The 15,139-nt window shown below is 36.5% G+C and overlaps 1 protein-coding gene across 1 annotated transcript; it reads left to right on the top strand.

The window, feature by feature from the left end:
- Window positions 1-5,810: 5,810 nt before the first annotated feature.
- LOC127454988 (kelch-like protein 10) lies at window positions 5,811-12,881 on the top strand. The gene is made up of 8 exons (XM_051722507.1): window positions 5,811-5,956; window positions 6,573-7,065; window positions 7,695-8,114; window positions 9,654-9,851; window positions 9,937-10,086; window positions 10,212-10,328; window positions 12,148-12,239; window positions 12,716-12,881. Exons 1-8 carry the CDS (start codon window positions 5,811-5,813, stop codon window positions 12,879-12,881), a joined length of 1,782 nt encoding a protein of 593 aa, XP_051578467.1.
- The last annotated feature ends 2,258 nt before the right edge of the window (window positions 12,882-15,139 follow it).

Here is a 15,139-nt window from a genome sequence, read left to right as displayed (position 1 = left end):
TATGCCATTCATGATTATGGACTCCAGGCAATTTCTAGGTTACGTGCTGAAGGACGGAAGAGTGAGGAAATGAGGAAGCATAATTTTGAGTATTGAGAAGCTCCCAGTGAATGTGACAGGAAATGTACCATCCGAAAATATATACATACATACACATTTTGTTTAAATTGGTATTTTTATTGTTTTATTTTTCTGCTGACAGTATTAATATAGATTTGTGTGTCTAACTCCAACACATAGCCAATTGACAACTGACAAGGTCTGTGAGCAGCTTCTAGCTCAGTTTCTTGATGGCACGCTTAAAGACTAGGCGGCTTTGACAGAGAATTTTTCACAGCTTAGGCACTTTACAGTAGCCTACATGTCTGCACACAGTACATAATGCGTAACGTAGCACATAATGCTAAAAATCACATCTCCATTTTTATCATCAGTGACGGCTGACATATACAAGGAGAATCTAAACAGATCAGGGTACAAAGATCATGTAACGTTTTTTTGTTTTGTTTTTAAATCACTGCATCATTATATCAGTAAAGAATGGTTGCACCATGCAGTGGCTGTCACTGGTCAATGTATTATGTCAGTACCTTATTACTAAAAATTACAAACCTCAGTATGTTCAGTTGACAGTGAGGACCCTTCAATGCATCAGAGAGCAGCTTCACTCCCAAATCCTGCAGGTCATTGTTACTCAGTTCCAGCTCTATCAGCAGGGAGTTTGGTGATTGTAGAGCTGAGATCAGTTTCACAGCTCCAACCATTGATATTATAGTTGACAAGTCTATTGTAGAAATGAAATACAGCACATGTCCTTTGAATGTTAACTTCAGACAACTTCAGACAACAAAACATTTGTGTTCAAGCAACCTTTTATCTCTTTCCCTTTAAATTACTGTCATATAAAAGAAAACAATTAGTGCATTTCCATCTTCAGCCTGAATAGTTACTGTTGCTAAACTCTGGTGGTCTGCACTGTTCCAGGCTCATTAACACTCACGTTTTTTTCCACTGGGGTGCTGAAAAATCATGAGATACCTTAGCAACTGACAAGTAACCAATCTTGAGTCACCATGTCACTAATGCCATTCCACCAGCATAGTTCTCCTGTCCTGAATATGGTTAGTTAACTGAGAAATCTATTAAGGGAATGCTATGTAATTGTACCATACCAAACTGTGTCCTAACAGAAATGCTACTGGTACCAATACTAACCATGCTCAGAACCGTTTGGCCTGATGATGGAAATGTACCTACAGTAATGATATGATCTAATGGTTCTGTGTCTCACCAAAAAAGATAAATTCAGATTCATAAACAATTACAAAAATGAATACTCACAGAGCTTTTCTGCAGTTCATCACAGCTGGTATGAGTCTCCTTCTACCCTCATATGTTGTGTTGTATTTCTTCAAATCCAGTTCATCCAGCACCTCCTCTGATATCTGAAGCATGTAGATAATGATATTGATAATTCTTTGATTCCAGAAACTCCTGAATCTCTCTGTACAGAGTCTGATCATTTATTTCCAGCAGAGAAACAGATTAATGCATCTGTCCGCTGAGAGATTATCTTCACCTTTGATTCTGTCTTTAATGTACTCTATTGTTTTCGTAATGTACTCTGAGCTGCTTTCTGTGTGTGTCAGTAGATCCTGTTAGAGTCTCTGATTGGATTCCAGAGAGATGCCCAGCAGGAATCGAAGAAAAAGATCCAGCTGTCCGGTTTTACTCCACATTGATTTATTACCTGCTGATTGTAGTAGCTTGAAATACTGTATATAAATTACATTCAAATTCTCTAACCAGAAACAATGGAAGTGAATCTATGTTTTTCATTAAATGGGAGTAAAACACAAAGAAAGCAGCTAGAAACTCCCGAAATCTCAGATGAATGAAGCAGTAGACATTCCTCTGATGAATCACTGATTCCTCTTTAAAGATCTCAGTGCAAATTCCAGAATACACTGAGGCATCAGTGACGTCTATGTCGCTCTCTCTCAGGTCCTCTTCATAGAACATGACATTGCCCTTCATCAGCTGTTTGTACGCCAGTTCAGCAAGCTTCACAATCACTTCTCTGTTGGACTGCAGGAGTTTCTCTGCATCTCTCTCATCTTTCTCATCATACTTCTGGTTCCTCATATTAATCTGGATAAGGAGGAAGTGTATGTACTGTAGTGTATGAGTTTTAGGGTTTTCTTCACTGTGATCTTGTTTCAGGATGTTTAGAAGCATAGTGGCTGAGATCCAACAGAAGACTGGTATGTGGCACATGATGTGGATGGTTCAGGCTTTTCTAATATGTGAGATGATTCTGCTGCCTTGATGCTCATCACTGATTCTCTTCCTGAAATATTCCTCCTTTTGAGGCTAATTGAATCCCTGGATTTCTGTCACACAGTTGATGTATTCAGAGGGGATCTGATTGGCTGCTGTTGGTCTGGAGGTGATCCAGATGAGAGCAGAGGGCAGCAGATGTCCTTTGATGAGGTTTGACATCAACACACCCACTGATGACGTCTCAGTCACATCAGAAACTTTCTTACTGTCTGAAAACTTCAGTGTAATTCTGCTTTCATCCAGACCATCAAAGATGAACACAACTTTACACTCATCATAAATCTTTGAGTCCAGATCTTGAAGTTCAGCATGGAAGTCAAGCAGAAGTTTGTGAAGACTGTACTGGTCATCTTTAATCAAGTTCAGCTCTCGGAATGGAAGCACAAACATGAAATCTACATCCTGATTGGCTTTTCCTTCAGCCCAGTCCACAATGAACTTCTGCACAGAGACTGTTTTCCAAATTCCAGCAATGCCTTTAGTGAGAACTGTCTTTATTTCTTCTTTCCTCTTTCTTTTCTTCATCTTATATCCTGGTTCTGGTAAGAGATCAAAGATGTCACTGCAGTAGATTGGAGTGCCGTGTGAGTGTTGTGTTCTGGGTGTTTTCTTCACGTGTAAAGCCTCATGTTCTTCATTCTCTCCTTTACTCTCTCCCTCTATAATGTAGAGCTGTGTGTAAATTCTGTTCAGGAGGGTTTGATTCTCTTGTAGTTTAATTCCCTCAGATAAGCTCTCATATTTGTTCTTCATGCTGGTTTTGTGTTGGTCTTTGACTCTCAGCAGGACATCATCTACTGGTTGGTGAGAATCCTGATGCAGACCTGCAGTCTTCTCCAGTCGTTTGTGTGCCACCAGGGATCCTTCTGTGTCATGCTGCCTGATGTGATAAAGTGTGTAACTGTGAAAGAAATGCATTACAAAATAATGCTACATAAATAAAATCATTAACTTTAAGACTCACCAACTTAAAGAAATAGTTCACCCAAAAATGAAAATTCATCATTTACTCGCCCTCATGCCATTCCAGAAGTTTATGACTGTCTTTCTTCTGCTGAACACAAACAAAGATTTTTAGAAGAATATTTTAGCTCTGGAGGTCCTCACAATGCAAGTGAATGAGTACCAAAATTGTGAAGCTCCAAAAGCACATAAACAAAGCATAAAAGTAATCCATAAGACACCAGTGGTTTAATCCATGTCTTCAGAAGCTATATGATAGTTGTGGGTGAGAAACAGATCAAAATTTGAGTCCTTTTTTACTATAAATCTCTACTTTCTTTTTCTTTTGTTTTTTTTGTGATTTGCATTCTTCGTGCATATCACCACCTACTGGGCAGGGAGAAGAAATTATTGTAAAAAATGACTTAAATATTGATCTGTTTATCACCCACACCTTTCAAGACACAGATTAAACTACTGGTGTCGTATGGATTACTTTTATGCTCCCTTTATATGCTTTGTGGAGCTTTAAAATTTTGGTCACCATTCACTTGCATTGTGAGGACTTACAAAGCTGATCAGCAGAAAAAAGAAAGTCATCAACATTTAGGATGGCATGAAGGTGAGTAAATGATGAGAAAATGTTCATTTTAAGGTGAACTACTATATCCCTTTAATGTCTCATTAAATCACTACAGCAGAAAAATTATGTTTAATAATAATAATAATAATAATAATAATAATGTTTTATTTATATAGCGCCTTCCAGAGCTCAAGGACGCTTTACAATAGTAAAACAATAATACATAAACAATGAACAGTCACAAAAACACAGTTCAGATAGAACAGTCATTGAGAGTGAAAACATAACACATTAAGACAAACAACACTGAGAAAACAAAAAGTTTTAAGTTGAGATTTAAACTAGATAAAGAGATGCTGCGAAGAGTCAGAGGGAGTGAATTCCATATATTGGGTGCTACTATGCTGAAACTCACAAAGGGTCAGATGTTACAGATCCAGTACTGAATGCAGGGGGGATACATCACTCTTCATAAACACAGCTGGGTTTTGGAGTTGTTGTCTGACATACCTGTGCAGAACCCACCTCTCTTTCCTCATAGAGACTTACTGTAGGTTCAATGCTGTAGTAGAGTCACACAGAAAAAAATATACATCAGTCTGGACCACAGTTGTCAAATATAAATACATAGACAATGTTAAGTAGATTTGTCAGTGTTATCCATGCTTGGACAAAGCTGCTTGGAAAACTGTTCTGTTCCAAAGCTGATTCACATTATTCAGAGACAATTTAGTGTTGTTCATGTTCTTCCTTTCACAAAATGGAGTCTGGTGAATAGTTTCACTATTTCATGTTGAACTGGAAATATTTACCAGTAGAGCCATAGATACAGAGAGAGGCAAAATAAATAAATAAATAAATACAAATAATAATAATATTAATAATAATAATAATAATAATATATTTGTACATTTCTAAAACAAAGAAAATAAAAGAAAAAATAAATGAATTAAAAGGCGATGGAAAAATAATTAAACAATCAAAAGAAAGTACCACAAATGGCCATAAATGAAATTATTGACGTTAACAATTGTTCTCTCTAGTGGCCATAAATTCAAACTCGAGGTACTGTTTCTCATTCATCATGATAAACTGCAATCTGAGACTATCAAAAAAGCACAGTTGTTAGGGTACACGATTAGATAAATAAATACCAACCCTACTATCAAAAACTACATAGGCCTATTTGTCTGCCATTAAAACGTATGTGCAAGCAATTATTTCCCTGGGCTACCCTGTCATTTTTTGCTTACTTTATTTTAAAGGTCATTTATTTAAATTGAGATGAATGTTAATGGGATTTTCTGTATCTGTGAGGATTTGGATGCAACAGAAACCAAACCAAATGAAGGTCATGTACACACTAATTAGTTTTTATTTGAAACCCCATTAATTTTTCTGTGTTTACATCTCTCCACTGAGACTTTTTTGAAAAAGCCCTCTGTGATCTGCTCTTTTATTATGGACCACCACGCAGGGCCCTAGTTAACTGCCTACGTTGCCAATAGGACGAACCGGCCCTGTTTGGGGGTCATACTTGGACACACCTGCTCTACTGTCAAAAACTGACTAGTGTGTGTTTTGTGCCATGAACATGCGTAATTGCATATGCAAACAGTATTTCCCTGGTCTGCCCTTTATTTTTTACTTTATTTGTTTGGTCAATGAATTAAAGTAATTGAGATAAATGCAAATGGGAACTTTATGTTAAATGGCTGTGAGGATTTGGATGCAACAGAAACCAATCCAGATGTAGGATAAAATAAAAGACCCCATTAGAATGTTGAGGCCAAGACACAGAATGTATTCAAACTCTGCGCTCTGATGTCACAAAGAAACATTCTAGAACTCTCCTGAGCATTAGGTCACCAGAATGCACTATTACTTTAATCAGAGTTTGATGTGAGAAGGTGGATCAGTGTATAGACGGACCGCTGAGAACATGAAGCGTAAAATAAGTGCCACAGCCTTGAACGTGTTTGAGGAAGCACGTTTACAGGGCGAGCACACTGACCTGATCATCAGGGTTAAGGACACAGAGTTTAAAGTGCACAAAATCATCCTGTGTGGCTGCAGCCCTTATTTTAGGTGAGTCCAGACACTTGCATCTTAATTGTACACATAAGTCACTTTGTGCATGGTGGTCTATTTTAAGTAGAGCAAAGACTTGCAAAGTTTTGTCTTTCTTTTTTATTTACTTGATTGCCGGTTCCTTACATCCCTAATACTCAATTTTAGTGGATTTAATGTCATAAAATAAGTCAAATTAAGGATGAACTTCTTCAGAAAATCAGGATATTTTATGATAAGCCATCAAACACCTGCCTACATTATGTCCATCAAAAACCACACCCCAATACTCCCCAAAATGAGGACATACTTTTGGACTTCGATAGTTTTTATATATAAGGCCAATTATAAATAAAAAAATAAAAAATTGAATAAGTTTGAAAAAAGTCTTTTTACCATGCATGTGAGGATGTCCCCAAATGTCTCCAAAGGGAGGTTTTGTGATATTTAGCTATCTTCTGATGAAACGTTTATCCTAAAATGATATAGTCAAGAAAACCTGTGCACACATATTTGCCATACAATAAAGCATAAAATAATTTCCCATCCAACAAAGATCTATATGCATTAAATAAACATGCAAATTAATCAAATTTGCTTATCAATAATGCCTGTATTTGAAATGTGTTCACAGGGTGCTTTTCTCCACCATTTGGAACAACTTAGCAGAACATTCCTACAATATTTTAGGAATATCCCCAGACATCATGTCTCTTATTCTTCAATACATGTACAAAAGATCTGTCTGCATTACTGAAGATAACGTGACAGAGCTCTTGGTGGCAGCTGACCTGTTTTTAATATCGGGTCTAGTAGATACCTGCTGTGAGTTCCTGGAGGCACAGTTATGCCCTGAAAACTGCATTGGTATCTGCATGTTTGCAGGGCATTTCCACACATGCTCAAAGTTCCAGTGTAAAGCAAAGCTCTACATCCTACAACATTTTGAGGAGGTAGTGCGTGTATCTGAGGAGTTCCTGGAACTCTCACTGGAACATCTTGAGGAGCTCATTGGTCAGGATGAGCTGAATGTCAAACAGGAGGACATGGTTTTTGAAGCCATTCTCCACTGGATTGATCACTCACCTGAACAGAGGAAGAAACACTTTGCCATGCTATTGCCAAAGGTAAGATACACAAAGAGAAATAGTAATAGTTAAAGGAATAGTTCACCCAAAAATTAAAATTCTCTTATCATTTACTCCCTTGTGCCATCCCAGATGTGTACGACTTTCGTTCTTCTGCAGAACACAAACAAAGATTTTTAGAAGAAAATCTCAGGTCTGTAGGTCAATACAATGCAAGTCAACAGAGTCCAAAACCTTTAAGCTTAAAAAGCACATAAAGGCAGCATAAAATGTATTAAGTGGTCTCTCTCGTGGACACACATAGGAGATCTGGCTAGTAGTGAAGTGAAGATCTTGGCTGGAAACATTACAACAAGCAACATAAAATAATTTTATTTTTATAGTATTTTCTATATTTTGTATAGTATTTTCTATAGTAATGTGATTCTATGAGACCACGTCACCATTCAAAGTCTGGCAAACTTTCCTTTTCTTGTTTTGTGTAGTTTTTATTGAATGATAGTAGTGGCTAATACCAACAGTTTTACTGTAGTAAGAATAACTGTAATAACTTTTATATTTTGGCAGAAACATATGGTTTCTGTTGTCCATTTGTGTAAACTTAAATATAAAGAGTGCAGTATGTGTAAAGTCAAGTATGTGTCAGCTCTTCCCTCACTTTGCTTCAGGTTCGAATGGGGTTAATGACATCAGACTACTTCATGAATACTGTAAAATGCAATGCATTGGTGTTGGAGAATGAGGTGTGCACACCTGTGATCATCAGTGCAATGAAGGCCATGTTTGACCTCAACGTGGAGGAACCCTCTGACTCAGACCTCAGAAATCCATTGACACGTCCACGACTGCCCTGTGCCATTCTATTAGCTATCGGAGGGTGGAGCGGTGGCAGTCCCACCAATGGGATTGAGGCCTATGATGTAAGGGCAGAGCGTTGGGTCAATGTGACTCAAGAAGACGAGAGTCCAAGAGCCTATCACGGTGCCGTGTTCCTGGATGGGTTTATCTACTGTATCGGCGGTTTTGACAGTGTGGAGTATTTCAACAGTGTGAGGAAATTCAACCCCATCACTCGAATTTGGCATGAGGTGGGTATTGTTGCTCTTCCATGTATATCTTTGTATGCCAACAAATTTGTCAATGTTTAATTTTACTTCCCATACAAAAAAGCAATGTGGCTACACCATGGTACAGTGATTGGATCAGGTGGTAATACCATAGTACTTTGAAGTATTTACACATTTATGCACCATTTACATGGTACTCCATGTTACTTCAAAGAATACCTTTATCCTACAATGGTACAGGTTAAAAAAAAAACTAAAAAAACATGCTGTTACCATGGTATAATGTCCAAAAATGGTAAAACCAAAATTTTGTTAGTATTCCACCTATTATTGTAACTTCGGACAATGTGTTTGGATACTTCAAAGAATACAATGGAACTGTTTGTGTCAAAAAAATATGCCGTTACCATTGTATCATGTAGTGATGGATCGATATATCAGCCAGGCCTATTAATCAGCTGACATTTTGCTTTTTTGCATTTTTTTTTCACATCAGCTGATAACTGTGTTCGCTTAGCCAATTAACAGAAGTGTGAATTTTCCTTTGTATCAGTCCCAAAATCTGCCAATAGATTTGTCAATAAATTGTCAACACTTTCTGTTTATGCAAATTTGAGTTAATATTGCATAAAATAAGTGTTTGTTTCACTTTAGAAACTTTGTGTACATCTGATTCGCTGTTGTTAAAGCTGAAGTTTGGTATTTCTGCGACACTAGTGCCACTGAATGAAATCACATAAATAAACAATGTTTTCAAAACAGCTTTCTGAATATGCACTCATCTGCAGTTGTTCAGATAGTAATGTTGTTGGGACGGGTCTAAGCGGTTTGCTAAAAAAACCCCACTCATTTTTATAGCGCGACAGAGACACAGTGTTTACAGTTTTCGAGAAAATTCATCCATGAATGACTTACTTATAGTTGTCTCTGCATATAAAGCTGGGATAGAAGAAAGCATTTTAACACTGAAAAAGTTACGTACTTCAGCTTTAAATTGTACTATGTTTATCAGCATTTGTATCGGTGTCAGCATTGGCCATGAAAAACCCATATCGGTTGATCACTAGTATCGTGTCCCAAAAAATGGCAAAACCACGATCATTTTTTTAGTATTACAACAATTGTTGTAGCTTTTGGACAAAGTAACTCATAACTTTGTGAATAACAATGCTACGAAAACATGGACTGTGTTTCAAAATGTAGTAAGCTGCCTACCTAGACAGCATTTTTGGGCATCATGGGAAAGTCTGAATGTTCAAGCGTGCCTATGATGCCCAGAAGAGCTGTCGAGATAACGATTCTCTAGGTTTTGAAACACAACCATGGAATGTCCCATGTTTCCCATATTGTGGCAGTACCATGATACAGTGATGGTATGAGATGGTAATACTATGGTAAATCGAAAAAACAAACCAGTAAGACACTTCAAAGAATACCATGGTTTTACTATATTGGTGGTGTCTAAAAATTTCTGTAAGTGATGGACAAAAGCAATGGTGAAATTTTCTATATTGGTATGTGTATTACACAATAAACACTGATGTAAATAATGGGTTGCAGGTAGCCCCAATGTACGAACGGCGATGCTATGTTAGTGTCGCTGTTCTGGGCGGCTATATTTATGCCATTGGTGGTTATTCTGGACATGAAAGGCTAAAAACAGTAGAGCGCTACGATCTGAAGACCAACCAGTGGACACAGATTGCGCCTATGAATGAAAGGAGGAGTGATGCCAGTGCCACCTCACTGCAGGGCAAGGTAAGAACAGTCACCAATGGCTTAACATTCTTCTGCTGAAGACACTTTAAAAGCCTCTTATATTGTATTTGTGTATGTCTGGCAGGTGTACATCTGTGGTGGTTTTACAGGGTTTGAGTGTCTCTTCTCAGCTGAGAGCTTTAACCCTGAGACAAACCAGTGGAGCCTAATCGCGCCCATGAGAAGCCGCCGCAGTGGTGTTGGTGTGATTGCTTATGGAGATCTAGTTTATGCTGTGAGAATTATATATACGTATACAGAAATATGGAAATACTAACATTTGTAGAAAACTTGACTGTGTGGAGGCAAACTATAAATGAACAGATAAATGTACAGAATACATATATCAATATTTTTAAGGTGGGTGGCTTTGATGGTTCCAGTCGTTTGCGCAGTGCAGAGGCCTACAACCCTGTTACTGATATGTGGAATGATGTTGCATCTATGTTCAACCCTCGCAGCAACTTTGGCATTGAGGTGAGGCATCGAAACAAATGAGTGATCTACAAAACTATAAAATAACTCTTATGATAATGTTTTTTTTTTTGGGGGGGGGGGGGGGTATCCATATTGGTACCATATTGACAGACTTGAGTGATCTGTGAAATTGGATTACATTTCTGCCTAATTATATTTCATTAAATTGTTGCACCTATACTGAGATTTATTCACGTAAAGGTAAAATCCTTTAGCAGATCATGTTCATAAAATATTTAAAGGAATATTTCACCCCAAATAATATAATTTCCTCACACTCATGTTGTTCCAAACCCATTTATTTTATTTGAAACACAAAGGGAAACATTTTAATGAATATGTTGCTCCATCTTTTCAATACAATGGCACTTTAAAGGTTAAACATAGGTCTGCAAGATTTGGACAAAAAGTCATATTGTGATTGCCAGTTGTGATTTGAACTGTGATAAGACACACAAAACAAAAAACTACACTACAAAATATATTTAGTCTATTTTTAAGATCTACACATTTCAATTTTTATAACAAAATTCCATTAAATTGAACTGTGGAATTTTTAACAAAATCTAATTCATAAACTAAAAAAAACAAAACTAAATCACACGCACACACACACACACACACACACACACACACACACATATATATATATATACATATATATATATATATATATATAAATTAAGGAATTTTGTTATGAAACAAAAATTTTAAGTGTAGCTAAGTGATACCTTTTGACCTAAATTAGATAATATTTTGCCCATACTGTACTGCCAATAAAAAGAGTCCTCTTAAAATGAACCTTTTTCACTACAGCCAAAAATAAACAAATAATTAAATAAAACAATGAAACAAAGAGAGAGAGTAAAAAAAAATGTTTTCTTCATATTCATATTGTACCTGTCCATTGTGCACCTGTTTTGTCCATTTTGTAATAGGGACTTAGCCCACTATTCATCATCATTATATTTTGGAACCTTGTACACTTGAATATTATATTATTTTAACATTATTATTATTATTATTATTATTATTATTATTATTATTATTATACAATAGTAATATATCAAGCTTTTATTTTATAATATAATCAAGCTATTATTTTGGCAGAAAATGCAGGAACACCTTAAATGTTTGTAGTTGTAGCAGAGTTCACATCATCTGTATAATTTACTCCTCATTTTAACATCATCTTCTCTGTTCACAAATACCGTGGGGTATTTTCCAGACAAACATATTTGGAATTATGCAAAAGTGAAATTAAATTTAATCTGGAGCACTTTAAATATAAGCAAACGGAACTGAACTTGGAGCACATCTATTACTTTGAGCACATGATGGAGTTGTGGAGCACAGATGCTCTTTGAAAAACTGGATTAATGCACTAAACACTATCCAGACCAGACACAGCAGCACACATAAACTTTGAAGCGAGCAGCACTTGCAGACTTGTTATTTAATTATTTAAATAGAAGCCTTTTGTCATCTTGTGATTTCAATTTTATTTAGATTAATTGTGCAGCCCTACTTAAAAAGGCCGAAAAGCATCATAAAAGTAGTCCATGCGACTTGTGCATCATACTCCAAGTCTTCTGAAGACATACAATAACTCGAAACTCGTAAATTACTTGACATCCGTTGTGCGTTCATGAGCGCTATGAGAGAATCTAGTTCATAGTGGCTTGCGTGTTAATGTAAGAACTTGCGTTGTTTTTAGCGCAAAGCGTAAGATTGAGAAAGAAAGTCATACGTGTCTGGAATGACGAGGAAGAGTAAATTATGAATTATGAACCTACTTTTCACTTTTCTCAAAATCCAGGTGGTGGATGATCATTTATTTGTTGCTGGAGGGTTTAATGGTTTCACCACCAGCTGTGATGTGGAGTGCTACGATGAGAAAACAAATGAATGGTAACATTCACAAACATTACTTCTAATTTCACATTGCATAATGTAATTCCTCAAAATTAGTCCTAATTGCGCAAAAAAGTAAACAGGGGAGACAGGGGCTAGTTGTCACATTGAAAGTTGTCACAAGTGCTTTATCTCAGTAGCTAAATGATTTTGAGTCAAATACACAAATGCATGTTATATCTCTAGCAGCGGTTTTGTATGTTGGTTTCAAACACCTAGTTCAAAACTCTTCAGTTAGAATATTTTTGTGATTCTATCCTCCAAATATGTTCACAAAGCTGTTTTGTAGGCAAGATATAAAAGCATGTGCCAATAGAAATAAAACTACCCTGAAAAATATATTCACTAAAGTAAAAAGTGTGACAACTAGCCCCAGACTCCCTAACATTAGTATGTAAATAATGAAATGATTTGGATGTATTTTTAGTTGCTTTCATAGCATCTATATCTTTCAATCTCCATCTTCTGCACAGGAATAATGTACGTGACATGGACATTTACCGCAGTGCCCTGAGCTGTTGTGTACTATCAGGATTACCTAATATGAAACAATATGCTGCCCAACGAGACCCAGCTGTGACACTAGAAGACGAGTTCGACAGTGACTGGTCTACCTCAAGCAGTGCTCTGACAGTCTAACCACAAATGGACCCTGAAGATTGTTGCTAGCACCTGTGATGTGCTACATGAATAAATGCATTCAAAAAAGATGGTGTACTCTAAATGCTCAACTTCCACAGGTTAAAGATCATCAAATGTTTGTAGGTTTGAAGCCTGTCATAAACTATCACCAATGTGCCCTTGAGAAGGCACCACAAGCTATTTCAGTAGGTTTGACCTTGTAATTAGTGTACTGTAAATTCTTTTGGATAAAAGTTTCTAAATGATTTCTAAATCTGAAGCTTAACAAAGCAAAGAAATACATTTTAAGAGTCGGAGAGCAACAAATGACAATGCAAAACGAATGACGAACAACGAATATTGAGATCTCTGTGTAATGAGCAAACAGTTTTATGTATTACTGTGATTTACTGGCTTCTCAAGAATTCATCTTTGAGGGTGACCACATCTTTAAAGAAACAGTTGACCCAAAAATTACAATTCTCTTATCGTTTACTCACCCTCATGCCATCCCAGATGTGTTATTTTCTTTCATCTGCAGAACACAAACGAAGATTTTTAGAAGAATATTTCAGCTCTGTAGGTCCAATGCAAGTGAATGGTGACCAAAACTTTGAAGCTCCAAAAAGCACATAAAGGCAGCATAAAAATAATCCATAAAACTCCAGGGATTTAATCCATGTCTTCTGAAGCAATCCAATCGGTTTTGGAAGAGAAACAGACCAAAATGTAACTCCACCCATTTCAATCCAAAATCCACTGAGAAAGAAATGCATGCTAACAAGCTGACATTTTATTTGTCATACTATTTAAATAATATAAGTAAGGTTTTGCATGTTATACGCATACGATACATATAAAATTTAGACCATCGCTTACCGTATTCAGTGTGACCCTGTTGACCCTGTTTCTGAGAGCAGATCATGTCAATCCGTGGTTCAACACCCAAGACGGCTAGTCGTAAATCATCCTCCACAGTCTGAACACAGGTAGTTGTTTAGTTACGTAGCTCCATACTGTGGTTTGGATGGTCATTGTTAGTCTTTGGTTTGGCTTAGTTTCACAGGTATTTAACTGCCATTTCAAATCACCTCAGAACATACAACACACTGCGGAAGTGGTTTGTTATTTAGCATGATGTGCGTGAATCTATATTTTATGTACTGTTCGTCATAACTTCACTTAAGTGTACAAACACTAGTACTGTTTCATATGTGAACGAATCTGTGTTTGTGAACGAATCATTTTCGCTTACTTCCATTGTTTCAGCCATGAATGACTCTGTGATTCAATGACTCACACATAACACATAAAAGACGCTAATTTGTTGCCTCCTACTAGCGTCAACATGTATCTTAAAGGTGCACTCAGTAACTTTTGTCTTTGTGTCATCTTGGACTTACACTGACACCTAGCGGCTTGGATACAACATCATTTAAAATCAATAGTTTTCAGTTTCAGAAGCCATTGTAGAAATGTAGTATTCACAGTCAGCCATGATTACTTTAATCAATGAGTGAAAGTGTCAAATAACAGGATGTTTACTGAGATTAAGCGAGTTGTATTCGACTGGTCATGTGATTCTAACTTGGCAGCCCCCATGTGTGGACCCTCTCCATGTAGAATAAAACAGCTTTTATAAGGTTACTGATATGACTAAAGTCTTCATTTTAATGTGAGTAGTCAAGATTTCCTACATATATTGCAAAATTACAATTTATGTCTTTAGAGTTAACCCTTGTGTGTCAAAGTTACTTAGAGGTCCTTAGAGGACAAAAATGTCTGAGTCAAAAAAACTGCTATAATAATATTATATATTAATATTATTTTCCACTTTCAATTAGTTAATTTTTTTAACCAACATCAGTCCTGATCATAACTACCATATATTCATTAATTTTCAGGATTTTAACCCTTTAAATGCCAGTTTGTTTATATAATGCCACTGTTGTTTTTTTACACACACGCACACACATTTCTCAATACACAAACAAAACACACTCTGACATTCATACCAACACACCCACACAATTGTAGCTGCATCATTTATTAAACTGGCCTGCAGTGCTCTATAATACAGCAGACAGAAAATAGGAAAAAAGCATATATTTGCTCCATAGGCTAAACATGAGAAAAAATGGCGCCATCTGGTGGAAAATATTAAAAATGTACATTTTGAAGCCAGGGCTCCAGAATGAAAGCATAATATCATAGAATTCATGATTTTATGCTTTAATGACGCTGGGATCAAATATTGCAGTTTTAATAGGTTTCAA

This window comes from Myxocyprinus asiaticus, chromosome 17 (assembly GCF_019703515.2).
Source record: "Myxocyprinus asiaticus isolate MX2 ecotype Aquarium Trade chromosome 17, UBuf_Myxa_2, whole genome shotgun sequence".
In the NCBI taxonomy this organism is placed as follows: domain Eukaryota; kingdom Metazoa; phylum Chordata; class Actinopteri; order Cypriniformes; family Catostomidae; genus Myxocyprinus; species Myxocyprinus asiaticus.
The sequence above is the reverse complement of the archived record's forward strand: the minus strand, read 5'-3'. Positions and strand labels throughout refer to the sequence as shown.